Here is a 21,715-nt window from a genome sequence, read left to right as displayed (position 1 = left end):
GTAGACAAAGCCTTGCAGCACGGTAGGCGACGCGTACTTACGCCATTAAATTCACATAGAAGTAGAAAAATTATCGGAACGTGAAATCGATCATTGACGAAGAGCCAAGATAAAAAGCGAACTACCTCAAATTTTTTACGCTAGAAACTAAACATGATCGATTGTTGCATGTCACGTTAATGGTGTCATGAGGAAAAATCTCCTGCCCAAGTCAACTTCCTGGGAAAAAACCCCACAAAATCAACAATCTTTTCCTGCGGCCTTACAATAGTGCAAGTCTTATGTTGTCAAAGTAGCACGAGAATTCTGGCCCTGGGTGGCACTGCTTATGCTAGAAACGATAAATGTATAAAACACATGAACTTAGTGTCATGACGGGTTGCCAGTCTGTCCTCAGCAGCTCTTACGGTGCTGTCAACATTACAGGAAGACTCTAATTTGACATGCATTATGGATAGAATGTCTACACATTGCGATATACTGTGAAACAGTTTTACTGCCGTCCTTTAAAGACCTCCAAAATAAAAAAAAAATAAAAGTGAATGAAATACAAAATAAAACACTGCAAAGTGCTCAGCACAACACAGCATCGCACTGGCCTCACTCAACTGCACCCATCCCACTGGGCCTAACTGCACCCAGCCGTAACCCAATACAACCCACCACACCTCACCCCAAGCAACTCACTCCAGAGCTCTCAGACCCGAGCGCAACACGAAATCGAACGAAATCTTTTTCCAGTTTAGCAGTTTTATCCCTTTGCGAAATATTTTGATGGTGATCCTTTTTATCATTTTGAAAAAACTTTCATCGGAAACGCAAAGATCTAAGATGCCAACGATACCTACGCGATGCATCAAGACCCCAATACAACTAATTGGGCTGACGAAAACGATCGCTATACCTCGCCAACGCATTTTGTGACCAGTATGTATCTATTTTTTGGCTTCTGTATAAAAGCCTGGTGTGGCTAGCCGTAGCGTGAGAGATCAGACGGCTCCCGTGTGCCGTCAATCTTCTGTGCATGTGCAGTGCGGGGTGCGGCTGAGTTTGTCTAGTTCCTTTCTTTTCTTTCTTTCTTCTTTTTCACGAGATTTATTTGTCAACTTAGACCTGACTGCAGTGTTTTCTGGTGACTTCTCTGTCAGCTAGACAGTTTTTTTCGAACTTTGGAAACCTCGTTTATGACACTTTTAGCAGTTTTCCTGTGTGTTGGCTACCCAGTTGAAATCCTACATTGGCGAACTTACCATGCATGCACTAGTTTCCTCATGCATGTAATGGCATTCGGGCCCTGGTGTTCGAAGATTCCTGCATATTTTGGACCTTACCTCCTTGAGTTCAACTGTTACACAGCCACTCCGACCTGTCCAACTCCTGTTAGGCTACACATGTTACATCTTCTTGTTTAATATCGTTTTGGGCATTATTATTGGTCTCTACCCGCTTCATCTAGGCCTATCCATTGTAAGATTCTTCCATTATTTTTCATCCCTATCTAATAGGTCGAATCAAAACCACGGCATTGTCATTTCCCATGACGCTCACCTTGGTTTTACTTATTTTATCATTTCTGCTTATTATAAAAAACCACCCCAACAGTAGTATTAATGATGTTACAGTCAGGATTTGAATTCCAGAGTTTCTAGGTCGGGCCAGCTGGTGGGGATTATTAGCTTAACCCTCTGATACCTTGTACGATAAGGTGCTGATGAGTATCCCCCATATGTCCAATCCCTATACACACTCTAGACTATTGTTACCTAACACCCCCCCCCCCGAAGTCTGTAAAGAATTCCTGAGATTCCGATCAAAGAATGACCAACACAAGGGGGGGGGGTTCTCTCCGCCCATATCTCGCATCATATGGACCCTCTGGAACCCGAACCTCAATCCCTCTGGGCTGCCATGCTAATCTTTCTTGGCCAAGCCCTGTAAAATGTTTCTTTTGTAAGACCCTTTGACCAATGAGTGAACAGGGATTTTGCTAGGACACTATAAATAAGCCATTTGCGAGTTAAATTGGAATAAAGTCTGGTACACCGAGTTCTTTAAATTAACGTGAACGTAACAACTTGAATTCTCCGTACTAAAACCACTGTTGCTATACCTCGTGATTCGGGACAAGCTTTTGCTTAGTTACATAAGAGACGCCTTTCAACAATATACTGTTCTCAAAGGATGACACCGGCACAAAGGAACCAGTCCATTCCAGAGATGGTGTTGCTATGCAAAACCTTGTCCCCAATCACGAGACCGAGGGGTACCCCCCAACATGTCCAATCCCTATACACATTCCCGACTATTGTTACTTAACAAATCCTCCCCAGAAGTCTGAAAGGAATTCCCCAGATTCCTGCGAGACAATTACCAACACAAAGCATACCTTGCTGCATATGTACGAGGTATAGCGACAGTGTCTTTAGTCTGGGGAATTCAAATTGTTACGTTTCTATGCAATCAGATAACACAGTGTACCAGATTTTATTCAAATTTAACTCGCAAGTGGCTTATGGGGTAGACACTCCCATGCCGGGTTGGGGAGCGGGTTAGCGTAGCGGTTCTTTCCTCGCGTGCACTAATGAGGCCTGGGTTCGAGTCCCCGCTTGGCCCCAGATTTAAGTACATTTGGTTTCCAGTACATACTCGCTCTCGCAGGTTTTCTCTTGGAACTCCAGTTTCCTCCTGCCTCTAAAACTGGACCTTCTTCCTAACTCGGTAATGTGATGCTGATTAATAAAGTGTGTGAATAAACGTACAGTTATTGGCGTAAATAGCCCGAGGTTCTGAAAGCGCCTTTAAAACAAAACAAAACAACAACAACATGCCGGGCTCTCTGTTGACCATACCACCACGGGCAGGCAAGACGCTGACAGCACCAATGATCCAGCTACTGCCGGTGTCCAAGTCAAGCTACCTGAATGGGACCCCACTGGTAACTTGGTTCTAGATATAAGTATCCATGAGGCAATCACCTTTACTTAATCGCCTTAATTTTAAGCCAAAATTCAATCGGAAGATCCTACGGAAGGTGTTCATGTATGACAAAGCGGACTTGTCCAGCATGAATAACAGAATGGCTGATTTCCAGCAGTCTTTCTGAGAAGCAATGTAACCTCAAGATTCAGTTAATTTAAACTGGGAAATGTTTACTAACAAACTTCATGAGCGTTTGGTAAAACCTGTTCCATCAAAAAAGTCCTGAGCCAAGCACTCTGACCCATGGATTATTTGAGGAATTCGTAGAATATGTTAGGCAAAACGTAGACTGTACAACAACGCGAAGGCAACTCAGAGATCCAGTGACTGGAATGTATTAAAAGAATACAGGAAAACAACACAAAAGAAAATTTGCCAGAACTTTTGGTCCTTTCAAACCAAGATGCTGAATAATCGAGAAGACAAATCTAACGAAGCCTTCTGGAGATTCATAAAATCCAAGAAGCATTATTTCACTGCTGTCTGCCTATTAAAACAAGGGTGTAAGGGGATCTTTGATAGTAAAAGTAAGGCCACCATCTTTAATGAGCAATTTTGCTCTGTTTTTATACTTTTGAAGATACCACTAACCTTCCCTCATTTGATACCCCAGACTATTCAGCAATTGATGACATGATTGTAATCTCAGAGGTGCTCTTAAGCCTCTTCAAACCCTGGACACTAACAAAGCTAATAGCAAGGACCGTATCAGGTCCTGGCTATTAGCTTTGTTAGTGCAAGAACTTTGGAATACTTAGCCGCCGAGATCTCGTCAATTAAAACATTGGGATCTTATGAGTGCTGAAAAGTTTGCACTTTTCTTCCGAAACTAGTTTGAAAATATTCTGCAAATGTCTTTCAATAAGTTGTAGCGGTTACTGTACACATACAAGTAAATCTCACTTTCTGTCAATTGCAGGTTTTCAGATAATCTTGTTATGTGTACTTTGATGTAGCAGTTCTCACCATTCTGTGGATCAGTCCTAGTTCAACCTGCATTTCCCTCAATGATACCGGGGACATCTAACACGTATGAAGACTGCCTTCGTGTCTCTGCAGATGAATATCTGTATTATCGCAAAAAAGGAGAACATTTATTACAGATGCACCAGTTTGTGTTGATGCATGGAAAACTGAAGTCAGAACTTGGACACAAACATCGCACATGTGTGCATGTATATTTGGGTTCTCATTAAACGGGGAGTGTGTGGGGACCTGAATCTTAAAGTGGGGGACCAGGCACACAGGTGTTGATGAGGGCGCCATTTATGATGGTGGTACACACACACAAGTGTGTATTTGCCTGCAAGTGGGGACCCCCTATTGTTCCTCTTTTGTTTGTACTACAACTATTTTTAGAAGACCACCAATATGTTTTGTACCCAGTTGTCAATCAGGGACCCTATGTGAATGGGGGACCTTATTGCTCTCTATTATTTAGGGTCCCCAATTGAATGCAAAAACACAAACATCCACACACAATCTTCGCTTCATAACTGTGTTAATCAGAACTGGCAATATGTCTACATGTATATGTCAATGCAACGGTAGGCCTTTACACCATTGCCTGTTATTATCCTTGGTTGGTTGTATGGCAACTTCCTTTATTGTGGGTACCCAAGCCTGTGACATCTACATGTACGTAACTGCAGTTCTGTTGAATTCCAATGCTCTGAAGTAACATAGAGCACAGATTTATCTCTAGGTTTCACTTCAGCAGCAGCATGAAGGGTACCCATACACAGAAGCAAAAGGAATTGAACAGCTTACATGTACATAAACATGTAAATAATCAAACACTGTGAACCATTTATTATTTTTTTTGTCTTTGGGGAATAACAATGAAATATGCACATTGTGTTTGGAAAGTATGAAGCCAAAAACTGCCTTCATGTCTTAGGGCATAGGGATACAAGTGTATCGTATAAAAACTGGTGACTTCTTTTCTGTCCTGAAGATTTCCAGACACTTCAAATGACATGGGGATCAATTGAAAATATCGGGATCTTATGAATGCTGAAAACTTTACACTTTTCTTCCAAACCAGTTTGAAAATTTTTTGCAGTTGTCTTTCAATAAATAACAGCGGTTACAGTACACATACAAGTTAATCGACTTCCTGTCGATTGCAGATTTTGCACAGTCTTGTTACGAGTACTTTGATGAAGCTCTTCTCACTGTTCTGTGGCTTTGTCCTTTTGCTACGACTGCAGGCATCTTTGAAACCAGTGACATCTAACATGAATGAAAACTCCTCTCGTGTGCCGATGAACATCTGTATCATTGCAAAAGGAAAACGTTTATTACAGGTGCACCAGTTCATGTGTTGATGCATAGAAAACTGATATCAGAACTTGGGCACAATAATATAGCGTACATTGTGTACATGTATTCAATGGCATACATGTAGGAACCTTGAGTTCTCACTCACTAAATGGGAAGTATGTGGGGACCTGAATGATGATGAGGGAACCATGGACCCCCCACACATACACACACCTGCACCCCCACGCACAAACTGTGCTTCATGACTTCATTCATTCATTCATTCATGACTTCATGACTTCGTCTGTCTGTATGCCAGTAGGCCTTTTTGCCATTACCTGTGAATTTCCTTGCTTAGTTATAAACACAACAGCTTCCTTTATTGTGGGTACCCACGTCTCTGACCATGTAACTGCAGTGACGTTGAATTCCAATGTTCTGAACTAGCAAGGAAAACAGATTTTTCTCTAGCTTTCACTCCAGCAGCAACATGAAGGATACCTAAACACACAAAGCAAATAAAGACATTTAAATATTCCATATAATCACCTTACATTGACATGTGAATAACCATAGGTCTACATTCAAATTTTAAACATTTTTTTTATATACCATGACCCCGTCGTGACATGGTTTGTCTTCTGGGGGCATATATATATGCACGGTGAGTGTTTTAGGGGACTTTAATCAGTTCAGTGCCTATGTTCAGCATAATTGTAAATCTTTTGCAAATTCTGATTTGATTTGCCTTTGCATAAAATCCATTAAAATCATCAAAAATGAGCTCATCAAGTTCATCTCTGATTTGGCTTAACACGTAAGCCGTACATGTACATAATAATTGTCAAAGCTTGTCTGGGCTATATCTAAGTAACTCGAACTCAGCAAATTGCCTTTTTAATCATTTGGACATGGTCAGGCGTTCATACTCAGGATACGTCAATGCAAGTTTAGAGCTAATTTGAGTCAGTTCTGTTTCCCCTAACCTCATGTCCAGAGTTACAGAGCACAGAAAGAGCAGACAAGAACTTGCAATTGAGAATGTTTCTTAAATTGCCTACTAGAACCAGTTCCAGCACGTCAGGCCCCTGACTTTGTCTGGCGTTTGATCTAAAAGCAAGTCTTGATAACACACCGCCACCGACGCCCTGACTACTTGCCCCCTAGAGACCTTGCCTTGTAAAACTTTGTTTAACTTGTTTCCTGTGCAGCCCGCTTGATCTTCTGTCAATTGAATGTCTAGTTGATTGAGCACTTTGTTTGGTTTAGATTTTGGCTTTTTATAAACAAAACGCTGATTATATCGGCCTCCTACGTTTTCCACTTCAAAGTCTGTATAAGGCTGTAATCTTTTAAAACAATCGAGACAATTGAAAAATCCGTTTTCTATTCTTTTATTGGCGTGTTTGCAAGTGTCTTCTTTTATTTTCACATATGCTTCCGGTGGAGGTTTTTCATTGATGAAAGTATAAAACTCTTTTAGATGTTGTTGGAGGTTTATAGCGAATCACTGTCTTTTAAAATTGCAATGTATTTTTTAAAGTCTAGTTGTTAAAACAAAATACCCAAGGTCTTCCACCTCGATATCGCTGCACTGTTCAAGAGTCATGTGTAAGTTCCCACCACAAGTACACTGTTTCACACCGGAGCAAAACTCGGGAGTAACTTTCTTTAGATACGTCTAGAGCATTGCTAGTTGTCTATACCACAAAATATATGTACTTTTTGGATACGCTAGAAGATTGTTTTCCAACTGCACAATTATTTTACCAGCTGTCTTAAAAAAAAAACTGTCCTTGAAAACACCTATGCAGTTTCACTATGACGCTGGTCCAAGTTTCCCTAAATATAAATAGGCACAGTGCAGCTTTCATTCTCACATTCTTTCGGTGGTCGTCAACATGGGCCGCCTCGTTGTTTCATCAATACAAGACACAGATATAGACTTGTTCCGTTTTCCTTGATGCCTATATAACATAGCTAATATGGGCAGCCCAAAGGGCCAAAATTAATTTTAACAAAAATAAACAATTACGAGTAAACAGAATCTTCTTATTCAAAAATCTAAATAATAAAACACAAAACAAGCACCAAAACCATTTCAGAAACAAATTATAAAAATTTTAATTAAAATAATTAAAAGTTACATGTCACAAAAACTATTTTACCATAAATGAATAATCATGGCGAACAAGATTTTCTTATCAAAATGTAGATGGTAAAACACAAAACAAACTCTAAAAAATTTATAACCGAAGTAATTTAAAAAATGAATAACCAACATCTGAAAACAATATGCCCCCAAAAGTTCTCAAAATCAAAACAGTAAAAATACTAAATAATTAAAAAAAAACCACAGAGTCCAAACCAAAGGTCGCAAGCAGTTCACTTCATTTTTTCACAACGAAGCTAAACGAAAATCATTTGAAAAATGATACTTTATTTTTTGTAAAATTAATTTTGACCCTTTTAGCCGATTTTGGCCCTTTTAGCCGCCCGGGTTTTTTTTAACAAACAAACTCAACGCCAATCAATAAAAAATTCTTAAACAAACTAACTTGGTTCCATCGTTGGGTTTGACATGGTTGGTGTGGTTTGTATGTGGTATGTGATAATATTTTCATTTTGTTTTGTTAAACGACTCATAAATATTATTGTTCTTCTATGAATAGGTCATTGTCATGTTCAACTATTAAGCCTAATTGTTTTACTTCTACAGTCAGATTCAAAGTCGACATCGGGCTCATCTTTTTTTCTAAATCTCATACTTTTATAGCAACCGTATCCACTATTAATGCCCTGCATATATGCTATAAACGATTTATCATCTAAAGTTTTGCATTTGATGCAGCATTTACAATCAACACATTTTTCGCAATCGATGCAATTATCACAACCGCTACAAATGTCACAGTTTTCACTATGATCACAATCAACACACTTTGTGCATTGATAGCAATCAACACAGCTGGTGCATTCTTCACAACCATAACTCTTTTTACAGTGTTTACAACTTTTGCATTCCTCACAACTTTTGCAATAGTTACATTCCCTACAATAGATATATTTATCGATAGAATTAGAGTTTACACAATTTTTAGAATTGCAAGCGTCTGTCACGCTAAATGATTGAAGTGTGTTTTGTAAAAGTTACAATTAAAATTTTGGTCCCATTCATTCACAGATATTGGTTTTTGCTTTTGGTCTGACATTTCGATTTTTGGTTTGGCGACTTTGATATAAAGTGTGATGATATTTTTCAATAAAAAAAATTAACAAAGGCACAGCAAATCGTCAAAGTAAATAATCAGCAATACAAATCTGTTGGGGGTGATAACATTTAGGACCGTGTTTCGTATCCCTCACAAAGCAGATGCGATGCTGCTGATTGGACGAGTATAGCCAAGCGGCGCGCGTGGCAACTAATTTGGTGTATTCGAATTGCTAGTGACAGTGAGATCCATGGTTTGTCGTCAAGTTTTGGGATTTCAGATTTTTGCATTTTTTTTAGAGAGAGCGCGGCAGAGCGAGATTTTTTTACGATTGGAGCAGAATTGGCCATCTATACTACTCTCCCCCAACATGGACAGTGGTTTGGCAGCCAAATGACACTTTTTACCTGAACCTTGTTTTGGAGGATATGTAATGGATGATTAGTTGTGGTTTTTTGTTGTTTCTTCCATATTCCTTTCTCTGGCTTTTTCCACTTTACTTCAATTACTGTAATTAGTTAAAGCGACTTGAGTGGAGACTATCCACTCTTTGACATGAAAAGAGACTACACTGATTAAAGATGGCAAAAGTATTTTTGGTTTTGTACAAGCAGCTAAGTTAATTTCTTAGTTAAGAAAAGGGAACAGTATAGTTAAATTTTTATGAACCATTATGTTTATTTTGATTAGCAATATTTCTTTATAAAATAATTGACATAGTGTTGCTTAGATTGTATTTGGTTAATTTTGTATTTTGCACAAACTACATGTCACCTGGTTGCGGTTGCTAGGCATGCCAGGTGGTACCTGCCATGTCTTTATTGGTAAATGTGCTGTTTTTCTTTGCCCACTTTTCAAGACAATAATTTTACTGAATAGGCCTACTCAGATGATCACCATTCATGTCCCTTTTATCGTGTCAGGCAATTAATGTAGATTATTCAGGTGATATTTGTGGAAAGTACTAAGCAGTTGTGAAAGATATTTTTGTTGTGAAAGTTAGGGAGCACTGCAACGAAATGCACAAAGGTATGTAACCCATGTTTACACTCATGGCACACATAGTGTGGCAATGTGCAGTGGTGTATTGGTTGTGTTGTAGAACTAGTGATCTATGAAGGGCTTTGATTGGAGGATGATTTTCATGAATTAATGCATTCTGGATTTTTTGGGCAATTTATTTTCCGCAAGTTAAACAAGTTTAATTACACAACTGTATACCCTGTAATCACTGTCACAATTTTGGGAGGGTCGTGTGGATTGGTGGCTTTATCGTGCATTTCAGGGATGGAATTGGTGTTGTAGTCTGTGAAAGTGAGTGTGTTGGTCAGACAGTGCGCAGGGCTAGCCTGTGTTCGCAGTTCCATCTTTGGGTGCTTGATGCAGTCACCCCTGCATGTTTTTCTTAGGGTTCTCATCTCTAGTATGGTGTCATATTTGAGTATCTGCTTTAAACATGTGTCCGTATTAATTCGTAAGTCATATCTCTCCAAAAAAACGTAGAAATGGAACTCCTGCCATATTTTTACAGGTTGCCCCCGGGCCCAGACTTGAATAAATACATGTATATAGAGCCAGAGAGAGGATAAGTGACTCCCCTGGATTTCCTGGGCTCATTCATGTACATGTACATGTACATGCAATACAACTAGGACCTACGTGCCATCATAGTCATCCTCCCCATAGTCCTGAGGCAACGCCCGCTGAAGAGAGTCCCGAGGCAACACCCCCCCCCGACCTGCATCCACCCGCCCCGCCATAGGTCCCCTCACAGACATATAATACAGTTTTACAGATTTCTGTACTGTAGACCATAGACAACCAGAATCTGCATGATGATCTTTCATGACGTTTTGGCATTTTGAGTTATAAGTGAAAGTTTCCTTCAACTATTTTGATCAAAATTACAAATAATGTAAAACTTTTTACGACTATTGGTGGCGCTGTTTTATTTCATATAATTATTGAAAAAACCAAAATTGTTTGTGCGAAAACCTTTTTTTTTGTCATTTTGAAAGAGTGGCAAAATTGATCGGTATGGTGCTGCTGAAACAGCATATGGTGTCCAATATTAAGTGAGTCGGATTACACACACATGTACATGTAAACAATGTAACGTGCATGCTGAGAATCATGTCTTCGCTGATGATGTTTGGTGGCAAATTTTGTCGAAGTGTTTACAGCAAATATAGTCGCCCAAATGTGACACCAGTGATTTGATAAGCACCACATATCATTAGCAGGTTTGGAATAGGACATTTACATGTAGGTACTGCATTTTGCACACAAAGTTGAATTAATACCACTTTCTCTCTCATTTTTACGGCTAAGTAATCTGGTAATAATAATTAGCGCTAATTGGTCATTAGGGAGACATTCCCATAAGAACGTGCACAAAATTTTTCCAACTTTATTGTCCCATAATTCAATATTCCCTAGTCTGATCTGAACGAAACTTTGAATGTTTTCATTTTAGACCCTAATCTATCATCTCTCAAAATTTGGACGGTAAAATTCGGCCTCCTTCTGGTAGTTTGAAAATAGGGAGACACTGAAATGTCTCCCTAAACGCCAATGTCTCCCTAATGCTGAAAAATTTACCACAAAATGTCTCCTAAATGACCTATTTGTAAATCTAAGTTTATACGTTACAGCTAAGACTGACTAACGTTATTACCGGCATAGGTTGTTTTTGATTGAATTTGTTCAGTACACCATGCTAAATTACGTGTGTTTGTTAAGCGATTTTAAGTAGTGTAACTTGAAATCTATTTCGGCCTTACTTTGTGCGCTTTGACAGGTCTGTGACTTATTTCCACTGGAAAGTGTGATAGTGGTACTTCTATTCATTGTGCATTACAGAAAATAATGCCACGTCTTGCCTCTAGTTTTTTCTGCTTATTTTTAGACTTGTTCAGCCAGGTTTCAGTCACTACGAACACATCCGTGCGATTTTCAAAACTCGTTGCGGTTACTGTTAAAAGTTTGTTGCTGATGGATCTTGCGTTCCACAGAGCTAGCAACAGTGCCCTCAGTATTTTACATCGATAAGAGAATTCCTCTTTCTTTCAGTCCAATGCGTGACGACAAATATGAAGAAGAGGGGGTGTTCTATGACGATTTCTCATCTAGAAAGCAGCTTTTTCAGCTGACTGATAAGGACGGGGACGGCTTCGTGACCAGGGAGGAGTACGTTAATCAGAATGGCAATCACTCCGTTGTAGTAGACCAGGTGTTTAAGGCTTATGACAGGGATGGAGACGGCCAATTCTCTGAAGAGGAATTCTTACAACAGAGTTCTCCATTAGCGGTTCAAGATGGTAGGTGGAATGTGCAGGTGCAAGGTTCGAATGTATGTTTAAATAAATAGAAGGTTTGTTTGCTCATGTACGTCACAATTTTTTGTTCGGAATTGCGTGACCCGTCATTTGTTTTTGGTGAGAATTATTCTGAAGTCAGTTTGAAGTCGTGCTACAGACTAACTGCTTTAGTAACGAATTTATGTCGATTCTTATTCTAAAATAATTTAATGTGTGCTTGGTTTCGAACTCTTTTTTTCCCTTTTTCTGTGAAATGTAAAGCTACAATTGACCATTCGACCAACCAACAACAAATACACCCCGGTCCAGCACCCACCCACTCGACTACACTGTAAATGTCTCCTCAAGTACTTGAATTGAAACAATTTTTTTGTGTTTTATACTTGTACCTTTATACTAAAATATACTGCCTTTTTAAAAGTAAAACTATTAACCTGTTACCTTCCAGTAGCCAATTTCCTTAGGAATCATCGAACCTTTTAGTTGCTTATGGAGTCTGCAATTTTGTGAACGACGATTGAAAGTTCATAAAAACCCTGGATGGAACGTAAGACAAAAATAGTTGGAACACGTGTCAATAGCCATATCCTTTCTAGATCATCTACTCCCCCGGTCAATGTTGTCATCTTGAGCGCAGACCGCGCATTGAGACCCAGCACTGAGAGGGGACGCAGGGCGCATCATTTTTTCCTTTTAGGGTTAGTGGTAATTATAACATCTAGATCAGTGTGCATTCGTGTTACTCAGAGAGATCAGCATTCATGAACATTGTTGAAGCTGCTAGAAGTATAAAAGAGGAATTGCACAAAAATATTATATATAACGGCTTTGCCCTTACCCAACGTATATTAATAAACACTGTGTGCTCAGTGCTTGTCTGACAGCTTGCGAAAAAAACCTCACAAGCTTACTCGGGTGGGACTCAAACCCACGACCTCCTGCTTACTAGTGCAGATGTCTTAACCACTCGACCACCGAGCTTGCCGGGGTCGGCTGGCCGGTCCGAGTCAAATGAAGCAGCGGGTACCGCAAACTATTTTCAAGATGTTTTTTTTTTGTTTGTTTGTTTTTTTTTTGTTTTTTTGTTGTTTTTTTTTTTGCACAAAAATAGAAAAGATAATACTAAAATAATTATGTCATGATGACCTCACCAAGTGATGTATTATTAAATTTTGAACATTTAGTTTTTCCTCATAGGCTTTGAGCACTTTTTTCAACTGCCAGAATGGCATAGACTTTGAAAAAAATGAAACTTGGTCCAAGTAAACACTATAGACCATAGATGAACGTAGAACCATGGTGTCACTTTGACATCATAATTAGATTTATTATTTAATTTCAAAGATTTAATTTGTCCCATTGACTTTGTACACACTTTGAAACCCGTTGACTTCGTACATTAACATGCACACAGTTTATGCTACGCGTGCGCGATCCGCTGACCTGTGCGATCAGTCAATGTTCGCGTTGTCGCACAGGCTCAGTGCATGATTTTTACATAAGTTGGCTTGGTTGTGAAAACATTGTGAAAACAGATTTCATGTCAGGCTTCAACTAATTATTTAAAGCAGTACTCAACACAAATCGGCACCGTATTTGCGGGATCACGTCAACACAAAAGCTGAACTAAAACCAAGTTCATGCACGGGAGCAAGAAATTGCAGGAGTTCACACCGAATCTAGGCATGAACACAATGATCGTGAGCATGGGTCGACGAGCCCAACAAGCAGACGTGCGGTGGACAGCTGGGTTTGGAAGCTGGATGGATTAAGTGCTGGAACTGGTAGGCAAAAGTATTGAAAATATTCTCAGTTGCAAGTTTTTGTCTGCACTTTTTGTGCTCTTTAGCTCTAGACAGTGATGTTGGGGAAACAAAACTGACTCAAATTACACGTAGCTCTGAGTTTGCATTGACATACATATCTTAAGTAACTTGAACTCTAAAAAAAACCCTTCTTTTTAACATTTCGACTTGGTAGCCATTTCCAAATGATAAAAAGTCGATTAACAATGATTATGTACGTCCAAGGTGTTCAGCACAATCCGGAGATCAACTTGCGCATATTCATTGTGCTCCCTCCTGATTATTCAATGTTTTAGTATAATGGGTTTTATTAAAAGGTAAATCAAATCAGGATACATTTGACAAATTTCTGATTGCGCTGTTCAGGCATCGAACTCACTAAAGTCCCCTGAAACACTCACCGTGCATACCGTATTTCATATCTTTCCCCCGGAAGACATTTCATTACGCGTTCATGGTAAATATCCAAAAATGTATGAGATATGAATGTAGACTTATGGTTATTTGTATACATATCAATGTAAGCCGATTATACGCAATATTTCAATTTCCTTATTTACTTTGTGTGTGTAGAGTAGGTATCCTTCATGCTACTGCTGGAGTCCCCCACTTAAACATTCATGTCCCCACATACTCCCCATTTAGTGACATTGTTATGCCAATGAATACATTGTGCACATGTACACTCTATTTGTGTGCAAGTTCTGACCAGTTTTTCCATGCATCAACACATGAACTGCTGCACTTGTAATAAATGCTTTCCTTTTGCGATGATACAGATGTTCATCAACACATGCATGAAGGCAGTCTTCATACATGTTGGATGTCCCCAGTATCACTGACGGAAGTGCAGTTGAAGCAGGACTGATCCTGAGAAGGGTGAGAACAGCTTCATCAAAGTACTCGTAACAAGATCATCTGAAAAAATTACAACTGACAGCTGTGAGATTTACTTGCATATGTCCATGTACCTGGTATAATTCGTTGAAAGACACTCAACTGCAGAAATTGTTCAAACTCGGTGGTTTCGGAAGAATAGTGCAAAGTTTTCAGCATTCAGAAGATCCCGATATTTTCAACCGGTTCCCATGTCATTCGAAGTGTCTGCAAAACTTCAGAACAGAAAAGATGTTGGCGGGTTTTTATATGATAAACTTCAGGGAAAAAACCCTTAAATAGTTTCTTCCTTCATGTTTGCAAAACACCCAATGTGTATATTTCATTGTTATTCCCCCAGAAGACAAAAACCATATTATTACTGGTTCATGGTGTTTTATTCTTTACATGTTACATGATATAAGCTGAATATTTCAATTTCCTAATTTGTTTCGTGTGTATATGTATCCGTCATGCTGTTGTTGAAGTGAAAGCCACAGATAGTTGTTCTCCATGTTTGGAATTCAACGTCACTGCAATTACATGTAGATCACATGCACAGATGTCCTCGCTAAAGGAAGCTGCTGTATAACCAAGTACGGAAATTAACTGGTAATGGTGAAAAGGCCTACTGTTGCACGGACATAAAAACAGATTGCCAGTTCTGATTAATGCAGTTATGAAGCAAAGTTTGTATGTGTGTGTGTGGGGGGGGTTCCATGTACCAGCATCTGAAATGGTTCCCTCATCAACATCCACATACCCGGTTCCCCACGTACTCCCCATTTAGTGAGAACCCAAGGTTGCTATGCCACTGAATATATGTACACTCTATTTGTGTTCATGTTCTGACATCAGTTTTTCTATGCATCAGCACGTGAACTGCTATATTTGTAATAAATGTTTTCCTTTTTGTGATGATACAGATATTCATCACCACAGAAATAGGGGATGTCTTCATACATATTGGATGTCCCTGATATCATTGATGCAAATGCACTTGAAGCAGGACGAATCAACAGAATGGTGAGAACAGCTTCATCAAAGTACTCGTAACAAGATTACCTGAAAAACTACAAGCAACAAGATTACTTGTATGTGTACATGTACCTGTTATAGTTTATTGAAAAGACAAGTGCAGAAATTGTTCAAACTGGTTTTGACAGAATGATGCAAATTTGTCGGCATTCATAAGATCCTCGTATTTTGAATTGGTCCCCGTATCATTTGAAGTATCTGGATATCTTCAGGACATGAAAGACAGGGGATGTGCTAGGACACTATAATTGGGTAGATACTCCCATGCCGGGTTCTCTGTTGACCATACCACCACGGGCAGGCGAGACGCTTACAGCACCAATGATCCAGCTACTACCGGTGTCCAAGTCAAGCTACCTTAATGGACCCGCTGGACTTGGCCGTTCTTCCCAATCATCATGCTGGCGCTCAAGGCTACTGCTCCATTGCTCTGAACTGTACCTGCACGGGTATGACATCTATCCGCCGTGAGTATATTTTACTGTGGAGCCAAGTAGCATTGCGTCGCCTTCAGGACCAGCGGTCAGTCAAGTCCCCCTCGTTGGACGTGGACCACACCTCGCAGCAGTCCTCGCCCGCCGGTCAACAGAGCAACCCGGTATTCTGTGTTTTCTTATGTTCAATTTCTTTGTATGTATATCGGCCGATACTTCATTTATTATAATTGTATAAATTTGTATTAAATTTATTTACTTGTTTATCTCTCCATGTTGATTGACGATGATTCATTATTAAAATTAATGCACTTTCAGTTCTTCTAATGCAAGTCACGCTTTACTGCATTGATAACTGCTGGTTGTTGAAAATGTCCTGTTTGTTGGTTTTTCTTCCTCTTAAATTATTTTGCTGCCGTGTGTGACGGATTGGGCTTTTTTAGTTGATCTTTTCACACGTAACAACATGAAGGCATGAAGGCTTTATATTTTCAAAACACTCAATGTGCATCGTTATTCCCCCAAAAGACAAAATCATATTATTATTGGTTCATGGTGTTTGATTATTTACATGTGGATGTAAACTGATTATCCCAAATATTTCTATCTCTTTGTTTGCTTTGTGTGTAAAGGTACAGGTATCCTTCATACTGCTGCTGAAGTGAAATGAGAAAAATCTGTTCTCTACGATGTTAGTTTTAAGGATTGAAATGCAACGTAACTGTGGTTACATGTACATGTATATCAGAAGCATGGCTACTCAAGAGGAAGGAAGCTGTTGGACAACCAAGCAAGGAAAATAACAAGGTAAATAGTGCTGAGAAAGCCTGCTGTTGGAATGATATTGACACACAAGAGATGGCCAGTTCTGACAAATGCAGTCATGAAGCAAAGACAGGAGGGGTACCCATGCATGTACTGATGTAAATCGCTCACTAATCAACATCCATGTGTCCGGTCCCCCACTGCAACATGTAGCCAAGTGATATCAAAAGTGCTGCATGTTCTTACACTTTTTCCATTCATCAGCATATGAACTGACGCAAAATGAATTAATATTTTCCTTTTTTTAGATGACGCAGAAGAATTTTTACCAGCACATACATGCAGGAAGTCATTCAACTTGTTGGTGTGGCAGAAGGAAATGCAACTCGTACCAAGACTGTTCTACAGGACTTAACCAAGTAACATGATTATCTGAAACAACTGCAACCACTAGGACATGAGATATAGATGTGCATGTCCCCAGCATATTTTTTCAAGATTACTGCAGAAATTGTAGACACATGTTTTGGAAGCCTTATGCAAGGTTTTCAGCGGTCATAAGATTCTAATATTGTGAATGTGTTCTCATGTCTTCTTAAGTATGTAGTCCAAAAAAGAACCTTTACCAGTATGTATGTAATACACAATAGTGAAATGCCCTAAAGTACAAATGCAGTTTTTCTCTTATATTTTATAAATAGTAAGACAATTTCACATTCTTTAACTTTAATAATCCTTCAACCTCTGGACAAGTTCAATATTTTGAGTGTAGTTCTTAACATACACTTAAATTCCACGTTCAAAGTTTGGACGGTGCTGCCGTGCACTCACAGTTGTCAAAAGTAATCATAGGTAATAAGATGTACTTTTGAAAGAATTATAAAGATGAACAAAGAAATTGACTGGAGCAGGATTTGAACCTGCAACCTCTGGAACACCGTACCAGTGCTCTACCAACTGAGCTATCAAGCCCTACGTTCTTGGCTCTTCCCATTTGTCAATATCTCTGTTCGGGGGGGGGGGCGGCGATAGCCAGAAGCCATTATACCTGAAACACCATAGCCAGGGATCACACCCCAATAACACAATACAACCTATATAGGGAAACATATTTTTTGAAAGAATTGTGTGAAGTTGATGTTTGCATTATTTTTCTTCCCGTCTTTTAAATCTATATTTATTAGTCTGTGTATACGGATTGTACTAACAGTCCCAAATCCGCTGATTTTAAGATGATTTTACATGGTCACGGTTGCAAATCCGTACACCGAACTGCCGCAGATCCTCGTTTGTGCAATCATCTTACGAGATGACTGAAGTGCGCCCTCATTTGATGACATTCCACGTTTTGTATTACCTGACTGATAATTTCCGTACGTTTCACAGGGAAGAGGCAAAAGTATGAAGTGAATTGAATTAAGCATTCGCATTTGAAATATGTATTCATCAAATTACTCTTCGCCCGTTATTCTTTAAAGTAGGCAAGGGAAACATATTGTGTTTGTATCTGAGATCAAGGTCATCCTATTCCAAACAAACATTGAAGAATTTTTTTTTTGTTTGGCGTACAAATTAAACTAAGATAACTAGAAAGGGAGGTGTTATAAACGAAAGGAAGGTGTTATAAACCAGTGATAATGACGTCTTGAAATGACAAGTCACATGACATTAAAGTTGCACCCTTTGAAGCCCTTTATCTCCAAAAGTACATGTCCCAGCGGGATGAAACTTTGCAGATATGCAATCATAACGATGACATTTCATTGAAAAGCAAACAGACATGGAAGCTCTCGTTTTTTTGTTCCTTCTTTCTCTTCTTCTGCTCAAACGCCCTTTTGTTTTGTGTACGTTTTTTCTGTACACGACCTCAGTGCTTTTGCAACTTCGGATTTTAATCAAACTAGTACCAATGAAGAACCCTTATGCATAGATGGTCTTCGAAACGTGACGTTATGATGACGTCATTTAACGATTTATTATTGATTTTTCAATATTTAAGGCCCTTTACTTTGTACACGTTTTCAAGGCAAAATTTTGGTTTTTCAGCTATTTCAAATGTCATCAAAGTTACACCAAGGAAAAACCTCGAAGAAAAGACATTACTCAAATAATTACGTCACAATGACATCATCAGGTGATTTATTTTTAAATTTTGAATATCTAAATATTACGTTATTTATTTTAAAATCCATATAAAAACCAACCGTGGCTTCCCGCAACATTCTGTTTGCGGCAAGTGCCAAGGTAAAATTGGGTTTTCATTTTATCTCGGTTAGGTCAAATCACGTGACCCTTCCCTCCAGTCGAAACCGGAAGTGGGCTTATTATTTAAAAGTGCTTTCAGCTTGCTTTCAACGGTGTTAGTCGGTGGGGGGTATAGTATTCTTCAAATCATCTACTGATGACGTCATGTCATTATCGAGCGCTCTCTAGCAACAGGTTAAAAGTTCTGAAAAATGAATTCTGAGTAGATGTCTGTGGCGAAGTTTGTCCGAATCACCTGAAAATTGACATGTATGATGATCTTCACCCAGTCAACACGTGTGAAATTTGGGGCCGATGATGTCATCAGATTGGAAGTTTTGTTAAAAAGTGCTTTTATTCTTCAAAACTCGGAAAAAAAATCAACCGTAACAGATTAAAGCGTGAATTGTTCGTTAGATGATAGCTATAACATTGAAGTCAACTGCATGAAGTGCATAAGTGGTGTACTTCTTCACGCAGATGAAGCGCAGACGGCGAAAACCCCTAACAATATTTGCGAACTCAAAAATCTCTTTCGTATACTGTGCATTGGCTTCTGTGTGTGTGGACGCGCGATACCTGCCTGTAACGTGCAGCAGGAAGCGCACAGTGCATATACTCAGGACCTGACAAAATTCCGAGCAGATCGCATTGTATGGAACACCATACGAAATGACAAATGTTAAAATCTCTTATCTGTGCCTTTTCCGCGATAACAATAATATTTTGTATTTTACGTGTCTGATTGGATTGAAACCTTGCAGATAGTTTGGAAGGGAGGGTTTGTAAACGTAGATTGACCTGGGTTGATGACCATATCATCAGCAAACAAGTCGCGTGACATTAAAGGTGCACTGTTTAATGCCCTGTATCTCCTGGAGTACACATCCCATCGATTTGAAACAGATATCAAGGAAAGAAAGTGTTCTAGACGAAAATTTACCTAATGTGATGATGACATCATGACAAGTCGCATAACATTAAAGGTGCAATGTTTAAAGCCATATATCTCCTAGAGTCCATCTGCAATTCAACTGAAACTTTGCAGGTAGCAGGAAAGGGATGTGTTATGGACGAAAATAATGTGACATTTAACGTCCTTTCTTTTAAAGCCCTGTTCTCCTTTCATAGAAAACAATGAAAATGGAGTAAAGCCTTATTCTGTGGCACAAACTTCCAGGTTTTAGGGGGCTTTTTCGCAATTTTAGGCATTATTTTTGTTCTGCTTTTTAGCTGCTTCGGCTACACTGCCGAAGCAGGTATTGTAATCGATACTTTTTTTTAGCGGGTTCAGCCAAACCCGTAATTGTAATCGTTACCTTTTTTCCTCTCTTTTTTTAGCTGGTTCGACCGTTCAGCAGAAGCAGGTACTGTAATCGTTACAGGTTTTTTTTCGCTATTATGCGAAAAAGGCATTCTTTCTGTCTGTTTGTTTGTTTGTTTAGGCTTTTTCGCATTTGGGAAAAAGGCATTCTGTTTGTTGTATTTTTTTCGCATTTTACAAAAAAGACGTTCTTTTTGTTGTGATTGGGACTCAAGACTTGTGGATTCAAAATTGCGGCCCCAATCGCGCGTATTAAAGGATTAGGCCAACTCTGAAAATAAAACTACAGAAAGAAGATTATGTACCTGATCGAAATTTCTGCATTTAAAAGTGATATATAAATAAAAGTAGTCAAAATAAAATGGATAAATTGAAGCGTTATGAGCAACGCGTGTCTCGTGGTCGCGAGTCTTCTCGAGTAAAGTCGAGAACAATCAGTAACATGCATGGAACCATTTTGTGATACCTTGTTTAAGCAGTGTGGGAGATTAAATTTCTTTGCACCATTCTACAATACAATTATGTGCATGTAAATAATGTATTTTCATTTATTTCATTGATTTAAAATCATTAAAAGTGACTGACAACTTGCCTTTCGATTCTTTTTTCCTTTGGTGGGTGAGTCAAAAACATGAATTATTCATGAGGTCTACTACATGTACTCAACTGAACCCAAATGACCCAGCATACCTGCCGTCGGCCTTTGTACATGTGTGCACCGTGACCACGATCCGATCACTTTAAGTTTTATTCTGTGAATGCTTCATTTTCTGAGAAGAGAATATAATTAAGTCCGAAAAATAACTTTGTTGGTTTACGTGTAGAAAATGGAATCCAATTTTGACACTCTGTAGAAAGATTTTTAACAACTGTGCATATTAGAAACTCCAGATTTGAAGAGGACCGTAAACAGCATGAGCATACATGTATTTTTAACCTGATCCTTGACAACAGCTAAATGAGTGGTAAGATACAGAACTAAATACAGGAAGCGCTTCATTGAATGCACATGGTTTAGAAGCGGGATGAAGTCTGTTTGGACGTGTCCTTTGCTGTAGCATATTCACATTTAATTTATTAAGTAAATGAAATGCATTTTACTGCAGCATTTACCCCCGACCAGATGTCCACTTACTGCCACTGTTGCTAGACCTGCAGATCCCGTATCGTTGTTATCAGTCTCCTGCGTGCTTGCTGGGGACGTGGACCATCACCTTCATGATCTTCATTCGCGAAGCCATAGTGAATCCAAGCCAAGAAACACGACACATGCACTTACATCATGCATACCGTTCATATTGTACTGCAACCGAATAAAACATTAAGTTTAAATACAGACAGAGACGTGCACATCCGAAATTTCAGTATTTTATGATAGCCGACATTTCTGACATGAATGATATTGGTCGCTGGCTGTTTGTGTTCATCAAAATTGCGCCAGCAGAAGATCGGC

At 39.1% G+C, this 21,715-nt stretch overlaps 1 protein-coding gene, 1 long non-coding RNA gene and 1 other non-coding gene across 5 annotated transcripts in view; 1 reads left to right on the top strand and 2 right to left on the bottom strand.

Moving 5' to 3' along the window:
- Window positions 1-21,715, top strand: part of LOC110988980 (uncharacterized) — a 39,387-nt gene that overhangs the window by 12,560 nt on the left and 5,112 nt on the right. The window contains exon 4 of the mRNA XM_087137656.1: window positions 11,529-11,776. Coding sequence (XP_086993782.1) covers window positions 11,529-11,776 — 248 coding nt within the window. The remainder of the gene's footprint in view (window positions 1-11,528; window positions 11,777-21,715) is intronic.
- On the bottom strand, window positions 1,899-21,676 carry LOC110988981 (uncharacterized). Of its 3 annotated transcripts, XR_002599536.2 has the most exons (5): window positions 21,398-21,676; window positions 14,553-14,693; window positions 5,583-5,745; window positions 5,084-5,254; window positions 1,899-4,046 (listed from the first exon to the last, which is right to left on the bottom strand). It is a non-coding gene; the product is annotated as an uncharacterized LOC110988981 (long non-coding RNA). The 3 variants fall into 3 exon arrangements; XR_015425558.1 differs by lacking the exon at window positions 14,553-14,693 and having other exon boundaries at window positions 21,376-21,676; XR_015425559.1 differs by lacking the exon at window positions 14,553-14,693.
- On the bottom strand, window positions 17,594-17,666 carry Trnat-ggu (transfer RNA threonine (anticodon GGU)). The gene has a single exon. It is a non-coding gene; the product is annotated as a tRNA-Thr (tRNA).

This window comes from Acanthaster planci, linkage group LG06 (genome assembly GCF_054643075.1).
Source record: "Acanthaster planci isolate LZ-2023a linkage group LG06, COTS_SCS, whole genome shotgun sequence".
Classification (NCBI taxonomy): Eukaryota; Metazoa; Echinodermata; class Asteroidea; order Valvatida; family Acanthasteridae; genus Acanthaster; species Acanthaster planci.
Note: the sequence above shows the minus strand (reverse complement) of the source record. Positions and strands in the feature narration are given on the sequence as shown.